An 8,994-nucleotide genomic window follows, 5' to 3' on the forward strand; every position below is an offset into this window, starting at 1 on the left:
ATTGGCGAGCCTTTGTTGCTGTAGCTGTCGATGTCGCTTTCGTGGGACGGAGGGGGCGGTATAAAACCCAATTCCTCCCCCACACTCGTTCACTCTGGCGAAGGAAAGTGACACGGGAGGGTCCCGCTACGTGGCAGCAAGAGAGACCCCTCTATTTACCAACAACAAGCGCCCCCACACTGTACCGTCCTGGCACAAGAACTCTCTAAAACTTCCCTACCTCGACAAATAAATGCCAAGCATAGGTTCCAGAGAAATAAAACAAGTGAAAAACAAGGATCATTATCCCAACGGGGACAGAAAAACGAATTTTCGGACACATACGTAGAAAAGCGCACTGATCGTCGTCGCTGTTGCCTTCTCAATGCATACCCTTTGTGCTCGGGGAACGATGAAACCAGAGATCAGCGCCGCCGTCGGATTTCTGTCGAGATTTCTGCGGATAAAAGGACACGTAAACGACCGACAGCTTCAAACATTCAGCGCAAGCTTACAGGATATCTTAGACGGTAAAACGATTGTTTCTCGTCTTCCGCACATATTGTTGTTACTTTTACATTGTAAACTGTGAACATGTTTTGTATTTGTGATCCTAAAACTTACGAATTTAACGAAATGTTGTGTTTTAATGTAACCCTCTCCCATAGGATTTGGACCTCTTTGTTCACAAAGTAACACAAGCGCACAGGAAAAGGCGCATTTGCGCACAGGAAAAGACAAAAATAGCAACAGTAAACATCTTCTCCAATTTTCCGAAAAAAAAATAGATTCAGATACATTGACGCCCTTTTTATGGTTCAATGTGTATTGCATTGTAATAACTACTGTACTAAAGGTTGTCTTTATTTGTTCAAACAAGGAAGTGCGTCTTTCGATGGCACCATTTGGTAGGTACTCTTTGCATTAAGAATGGGCAAATGAGTCCCTAGAGAATTGATGTAGACTGTTGAATTACGTAATGCATGATCGAAAACATGGGTACGAATATTTTGATGTTTGATCAAGTCATGCATTTTGTACGGTGCGAACAAAAAAACCATTCTAAAACGACTAAGATGTTCTGCGTTATGCGCATATTATAACCTAATGCGTATTTTACGCGATCGTTTTAGCCACAAGGAGCGAGGCTCAATTTGGATGAAATATTAAAACAGTTTATGTCTGAGTTTAACAGACGTGGGATAAAAAAACATTTTCCCGAAAAACATTTGTTTCGTTTCCAATCAATAGAATGTAGGGAATAGGCCTACACGTAAAGATAAACAGTAGCCTACGCGATCTGACCAAAATAATATCTAGGCGCATTTTCGATTTCTACATTGCCAAAAAACAAGGTCTATATTATACCTTGCATTAAAGCATTAGAGAATATGGTGAATTATTTGTGCCCTGCGTTATTAAGTCCTGTTGGAAACAGATTCAGGTCTCAGTAGCCTAAAGCTGGGATACATCTGCCACATACCAAGTGTCCTACTAAGCACTTAAAGATGACCTGAATATGACGTATTATGGCATGCCTTTATCTTTCGAAAAAATAATATATTTTCTTTTCAGATCTATTTTTGTGTATAATGTCCCTTCTCTTTCAACGACCTCTTAGTTCTGCTTAGCTCTTGTTTAAACTAACAACGTTTCCTCTGAGACAGTGACTTTGTTTATACAGAGAGAAACCTCTGCTACTTCTCTTTTCCATCATATCAAGGCAAACAAAAAAATAAATAATATATATATATATATATATTTTTTTTAAACTACTGCCTAAGCACTGCACATAACCAGTACAGTGTTTGTAAACAGCTAAAATTGGAGGCAGTCTCGGAGCAAAATGGCCGCTGTCAGGGAAGGCAGCAGGGAGGGTGGGGGTTGATGGGGGTCGGGCTGGAAGAGGATATTATAGGGGAGGAGTGTAGGAAGACATAATCTAATCATGAAAAGTTGTAGAACTGCCCAGCCACCGCCACTCCCCATTTTGCAAAGTGAGCACAAACGTGTATACCCCATGGACCCGTGGCTGAAGTAGGCCAGCCGCACTGTTGTCTGTCTGAACATCATAACCACAGTCCATTGTGTCTGTGTAATGATGAAACAGGCTGTGGGTGTGTGTCTGGATGGGGGGTCGCAGAAAGGGGGTAATTGTTCTAAATATCCAGATTTGAAACCGTGATAGTTGCGTAATGATAGTTAGTGAATTGTTTGGATTTCCTGTTTATCACTAACCCTCTTAGCAGAGTTTAAGCCAACTAGAAACTGCTGTAAAACCCCTACCCAAAGATTTGGTGTGGAAAACACCGTATTCTCTGCTAAACAAGGCACAGTTTTGTTCTGAACTTACTTCCCCATCCTTGACGTCCCTCCGGTTCACCGCAACAGTGGTTGGCGGATATTAAAGCTCACTACAATGACTTTCTTTTGCTCAGACTTTTCACTCATTTGTTTACTTTGCCAGAGTCTTTCTCCATCCCTCTCCTTCCCCCCTCCCTCCCTGTTCCCTTGTTTAAGAATAGGCCACGCTGACATTTCCCAGCTGCTTCGGGGCCATAGGTGTCTTTGTGGCGCACGAGAGGCTGTAAGATCAGCCCCCGTCACACAGGGCTCTTTTTAACGGAGTGCCAATCCCTCCATTAAGGTGTAGTACACCGAGTTCTCTGATAAAACACAAGAGCTGTTACCTAACAGACGTAGCACAGGTGGCCTCTGGGCCCCCGGCCTATTTCGGTTCAGAGCGTTTTCACAAGCAAAGGGCGAAATGTCTCCCATTTAGTCAGCACCAATAAGGGACATTTAACACCACAGTGTCTCAGTGGAGATAACCAGGACTAGATGGATGTCCAGCCTCGGTAAACGACGGAGTCGTGATAGAGAGATGGAAGCACTTGCAAAGTATAGAGCGGCGTTCTTATTTTCTACCACAGCGTTCATCTCTATCGTAGTAGTTAGGGAGTCATATACTTCCACGATACCAAAATGGACTCTATAGGGAAAGAGTGAGCTGTTTTGGCTTTCCTTAACTCTGGCCATAATGAATAGTGTCATGAACGTGAACTTCTTTTCTCCTTCTTCTTTTTTTTTCCACCACCCTATTTGTCATTTCAAGACGGGCTTTCCAACATACCACATGTATGACACCGCACTGAATCACAGTGTTTGAGGTCTAACCATCAGAATAGGGACACTTTTCCTTTAAGAGGAGGAGTCGTTTCACCCAGATGGCTCGCCAGGACTTCACCCTTTCGGTGGTGGTGTTGTTGTTCAGCTCTGTTCGATGGAGGACTTTGTGACGCTGGGCCAGGGGGGTATTGTGCAATCAAACGCCCCCCCCCCCCCCCCCCTCTCTCTCTCTACTCAGTCACGTAGGCCCAGGAGTCAACTGACAGACTGTTTATGACTGCTCATCACTCCCATAGCGCACTGTTATTTTTTTTATTGCGTAAAACTAAGCCTGCCCCTGTCTGCAGTCTGTTTCACACACACACACACACACACACACACACACACACACACACATACCTTAAGTTGTCCCTATAACATGATGGTTATTATACCTTAACAATACATTATTATTGCAATGTAACATGATGAAATATGTCGTCGAATGTAGTAATAATTTAGATTTATTAAGTAATCCATTTATTACCTACAATCAAAACAGTAATCTAATGCAACATCTAAAGCTATAACAAGGCTCTTTTATTGAAACAAAAACAATGATTGCCCTTTGACCTTCGCATCTCCGAAAAACAATAACAAGAAAATAGTTGTATTATTATTTTAGATTTTTTTAATTTTAATTTTTTTTAAATTCATGTTACCACTGATACATTATCCACTTGTTAATCAATCATGTTACGATTAATCACATGACTATTACCCAATTTATACAACTTTATTCAATGTTTATCAAAACACATGCAACATTATCTCACACAAACACACACACACACACACACACTCACACAGGGGTAGAGCATTCTAAGCTGTGCACCCTGTTACGCCCTTGGATAAGACGTCTGAAGGTAGCGGAGCTTTAGCTTACTGGGCCTCACCTCCAAAGCTATGACAACCTCTCGTCCTCCTCCCCCCTCCTCCCCCCTCCCTAGTTCTCTGCCTCTCTATTTGGTCATATGCACACACACAATTCTGGATGTAACCTATAGCAACCATAATCCCCTCCTCTCTCTTGTCCTTATTTGGAAATACAAGCTCTGCCATGATAACTGAATCGTTATCCGGGATGATGAAATCAATAATGATAACCGTCGACCGCCTACTCTACCACAATGGTAAACCAGTTGTAACCCAATAACCATGAATAATAACCCTGTCTCTCTCTCTCTCTCTTTTCATCCCTCTCTCCATCCACAGAGCAATACAAGCACCACTGGTTCCCCGACAGGCCCTGCAAGGGCTCAGGCTACCGCTGCATTCGCATCAACCACAAGATGGACCCACTGGTCGGTCAAGCGGGCCAGCGCATCGGCCTGACCATCCAGCAGCTCTACCTGCTCCTGCCCAGCGAGCTCACCCTCTGGGTGGACCCCTTCGAGGTGTCCTACCGCATCGGCGAGGACGGCTCCATCTGCGTGCTCTACGAGTCCCAGCCGGTGGTCAACGCCATCGCCGCCCCCTCGGGAAGCGGCAGCACAGCTGGCCCCTCCATGGGCCCCATGGTGGACAGTCACATCAGCTGCAAGGAGGAGCTGCTGCTGGCGGCCAGGACCAGCCCCTCCAAAGCCTACAACATGATGACTGTTTCCAGCTAAGGGTTAGGGTTAGCCCCCCCCCCCTCCAGCCAGGTTCAGGGTCGGTCGGTCGGTCAGGGCGAGCCTTTTTAAAGCGGAAAAAAAAGAAAAGAAAAGAAATTTAAAAAGAAAAAAAAAAGAGAAAGGAAAAAAGCAAAGGATGTGGCCTATCGTCCAGGTGATGGAAACCTTGTAGGTTTGATATTTTGCCCCCCCCCCCCCTCCCCCCCTCTACCTGTCGTCTGTTATATTGTGTTGTTGGAATCTACCGGAGGCTCCGTTTTTTGAGGAGAGGCTGTGTGGAAATGGAACTGTTGGGGCAGCTAAACCAACCAACCAAGAACCCCTCCCCCTCTCCGAAAACTGGCTCCGCCCATCCCCCCCCGGGACAAACAACGTGGTGATTGGCTCCATCGGTGAAGGGGCTTTTTGTTTTGTTTTTTTAACACTGAGGTCTATCAATGTTGACTTTGCACTTTCCTACTCGTGGTTACTATGGGTACCATGTCTCACCACCACCATCACCAACACCACCACCAAAACCCTTTTAAAGTTGAAAGGCAGGAACCATACCGTTAGAATTTTCATCCTTATCCTGAGAGAAAGAGTTTGACAAATATCCTTATAAGTTTAACTTCCTATTGTCATCGTGTGTCATTTCCTGTCTGGGGGTGAGGGGAGTTGAGGTGCACACTCTGCCTGTTCCTGTGTCAGTCCCTGGGGAAATGCCCAAAAAGAGCCTATTTTTCCCTCTAAAAAACCGTTGTTGGACCATAGGGCATTTCTTCCCAGAGGTTGCCTCAGCAATAGGCCTCCTGTCAGAACCTCAGCTCCTCCCACCACCAGTGTTGAGCTTCAGGAAGCCCCACCCCCACCTGCTCTGTATGGAAATGCAGTGATGAGCTGTGACCCCTGTTTCTATGGATACCAGCAGGTCACAGCACACCCCTCCAACAACCATGTATAGTTAGCTTTCCCGGGGGAGGGCAGGAGATATGCTCCCCCGCCTCCCCCATCCCTTGTTCGATGAATGTCGATGTCGAAATTCACAATCACGTTATCATTTGGTTCTTTGCTCCTCTATCCCCCCCCCCCCCCCCCAACCCCGCCACCCTCTTGCCCTGCATCACCAAATTCAAAGTGTAGCATAGGTGGCCCCTAGTCACAGAGATAGGGGTCTTTTTGTTGGTTGTCTGGCCCTGTCAGAATTGACGTTGAATGCACTTTGACATTTAGATTGTGTGGGATGTCTGCTTCAGAGGAAACTGCCTGCATTCCATTCGCTCGAATGTCACACCGAGTTACTTGCCCTCCCCTCTTCTCTGTAAATTGCTCCCAGCTCTCAAGTCAGGTTAGACCATGTCTATCAAAAAGGGTGACACGACTGCATTTTGAACGATTTCACACTGTATTTGAAAGCATTTCAGACCCACTCTGTTTTTTTTCTCTCGTGGAAGTGGTTTTTCGGTGGAGTGTTAGGCGTTATTTTGTCTGTTCTAATGGCACTGTTCTCAAAAGGATGCTAGGCTAAGCTGCCCGCCCCCTTTCCTTACACAGACACACACACACACACACACACACACACACACACAGATGATGATTTGAGACACTGATATATAGTCGTAACTGCTCTGGAGCAGTCGAGGGGTGTGTATGAGTGTAGCCAAAGGGAAGTGTGGACCGTTGACTATTTAGTGATATACAAACCCAAACCAAAAGTCCTGCTGGGCTTTCTTATCCGTTGTCCTTGGTCCTTTTCCCCATTCATCCTCCTCACCTATTTATGTCTATGTTTTCAATTCTTAACCCCTCGCTCTCTGATGGGAGGTGCATTGCCCCAACTAGGACCTCACTGTCAAAACCTATGAGCCATTAACTCTATATGAGAGAGAGAGAGAGAGAGAGGGAGAGCTCCAGGGGAATATGAGCCAGCCTGGCGTTGAGGTGCTGCCCGTCTCTCTGCCGAGGTGTCCCTTTCCAGCCACACAGCTTAAGACAGCCCCCCCCCCCTCCCCTCCTTGGGGGTGACTCTGGTGCCACATATCACCTCCAGCCTGGACCCCCCACAGCCAGCCAACCAGTCAACCCCCACCTCATAGCCGCACGGAGACAAGCAGTGATACATATCATCTTTCCCCACCCCGGGGAGGGGGAGGGAGGGAAAGGAGGGGTGGGGGGCCAGGGCCGGACTCTCTCAGTCCAGGGCAGCTACAATCCCTCCGGCCCCCCTCCCATCTACCCACCCCCACCAACCCCCGACTTGGCGGTGGTGAGCAAAAGCCAGCACACGCACTGGGCACACTCCGTCTGCACTAGGGCCAATGAGAGACACCAGAGAGGGGTCAAAGGTGAAGAAGGCCTGTGCTTTCTCAGTTTCTGGCCACATTGTAGTTTGAGATTGGAGTTCTGAATCAGTTTACATGCATTGAATAGGACGAGGGTGCTGTGGGTCGTCCTATCGCTGACTTCTGGTTGGTGGCAACCCAGACAGACAGACAGACAGGCAGGCAGACAGGCTGGTTGTGGGGTTCTTGAGGCCTCAGCTGCTAACTAAGCTGTTGAGGCTGGACACCAGCTATTAGACCTATATGTGTGCTTAAGCTCCCGTAAGCCCAAAGGATCATGGGTAATGGAGCCGTGGCTGTTGACGCACTGCACCCCCCCCCTCCCTACGCAATGGCTCCATATAGGCTGAGAGAGCAGTCGGATACCGGGATTGAACCCCATGTAGTCATGAGACTGGTCTCTATTGGGGATGTAGCCTGTTGTCCCACTTTCCACTTTAGCTAAATGTATTTTTAAGTCCTCCTGGTAGTCTCTCAGTCCTCCACTGCAACCCCCCCCCCCCCTCCCCTTCACCCCCAATCTCTCATTCAGAGGACTTTTATCCGATGATCTAACCGAAATTTTAACAGACCTCGTTTTAAGACCTACAAAAAAGGAAGCAGAACCTAAGTCCTTTGACCCCCCCGCCCTTCTCAACGTAATACCACCACCAAAAATGGTTTTAAAGTCCACAATACTGAATCTCTAAAAAAGCATCCATTCAGCGTTTGCGCACATAGGTTTCAGAGACGTTGTGAGAGTGTTTTGAATAGTCAGAGGTAAATAGCACAAAATGCACTAAATATGTCAAGTTGAAGTTGTGTGACATTTTTTTGAGACACGAGGAGTCTCTCCTGGAATGTATTGCCAAACTCAGGCCTCGGACATTCAATAAAAACCCTTATGGAAAAGTTGTGCATGTTAAGACATGAAACAGGAAGGGAATAGTTGTTTTTGTTGTTGTTGTCAATCTTGTCATCAATGATTTTAGAATTATTGCCACTTTCACATTTGGGGTGTTTTACGTATTGTAGAATGTATTGTAATTGTACAACATATGGTAGAATACATGCATAACATTACACATGGGAAGTGCCAATAATTGATATTTTAAGGTGTTTTAGATGTATTCCTTTTGTATTTCATATTTTAACATGGATAACTTTTTTCGTAAGTGAAGCCATTTGTGATGGGAGTGTTGGCAAGGACCAAAGTTGTTTTGGTAAAAAAAAAAATATCAGTTTCCATGATCTGTACTGATAGACTTATCCTTTGTTTTTTTTATTTACTTACAAAACAGAAAAACTGAAAAAAAATCTGAGCTTACCCAAGAAGAAAAGCTGTCTACTCTATCTTGTGATCTCATGTCAGTACATCTTTATCGTGTTCATTTTCTTTTCCTTGGGTATGTTGTGATGAACTGCTGTAAATTTGTACAGTTCATGTAAATTGATTGTGCGGAAGTTGTACAGATTTCTATATTTTGGAAGAAAAGTTTTTTTTTTCTCTGTAATAAAAGATTTCCTATCTTGGCAACGTATCCCCAGTGAACCTAGTCTTTCTTGACGTGCTGTGAATGGGCATCCAAACAAAGATGACATCATCTTTGTATTGACAAAATGGCCGACAGATTTTTACTGCAGCATATGAGGCATTGTATTAAGATAGTGTTTAGAGAGAGACCTCCATGTCTCTCCTGTGCTCAGCCTGGGATAGGCAGCGATAGAAACGTGTACCCCAGATGGGACTTTGACCTGGCTAATCCCTGTCTCAGTAGATTGAGTGGGCCTTCTGCGCCTAAAATGAGATCCAAGTCAGCAGTTCTCATATTTTGGATTTATAGCCTTATTCCAAATTTGAAGATAGGAGACAACTCAACTGCTCGCGTTGGCCTACAGTCGAGTGGAAATCCACCCTCTTTTTATTTGAT

General features: G+C 45.5%; 1 protein-coding gene across 1 annotated transcript; it reads left to right on the top strand.

Moving 5' to 3' along the window:
- The first annotated feature begins 103 nt into the window (after window positions 1-103).
- On the top strand, window positions 104-8,604 carry btg1 (B-cell translocation gene 1, anti-proliferative). Its single transcript, XM_083692493.1, has 2 exons — window positions 104-509; window positions 4,363-8,604. Exons 1-2 carry the CDS (start codon window positions 365-367, stop codon window positions 4,758-4,760), a joined length of 543 nt encoding a protein of 180 aa, XP_083548619.1. The 5' UTR covers window positions 104-364; the 3' UTR covers window positions 4,761-8,604.
- Window positions 8,605-8,994: the final 390 nt, after the last annotated feature.

Source organism: Argentina silus, assembly GCF_951799395.1.
Source record: "Argentina silus genome assembly, chromosome: 20".
Lineage (NCBI taxonomy): Eukaryota > Metazoa > Chordata > Actinopteri > Argentiniformes > Argentinidae > Argentina > Argentina silus.

What these genes read in the sequence shown, in the direction of transcription:
- btg1 (XM_083692493.1), top strand. Translation starts at nt 365, where the DNA reads ATGCATACCCTTTGTGCTCGGGGAACGATGAAACCAGAGATCAGCGCC. An exon ending in CTTACAGGATATCTTAGACG is followed by an intron (nt 510 to 4,362) that starts GTAAAACGATTG and finishes CTCCATCCACAG; the next exon opens with AGCAATACAAGCACCACTGG.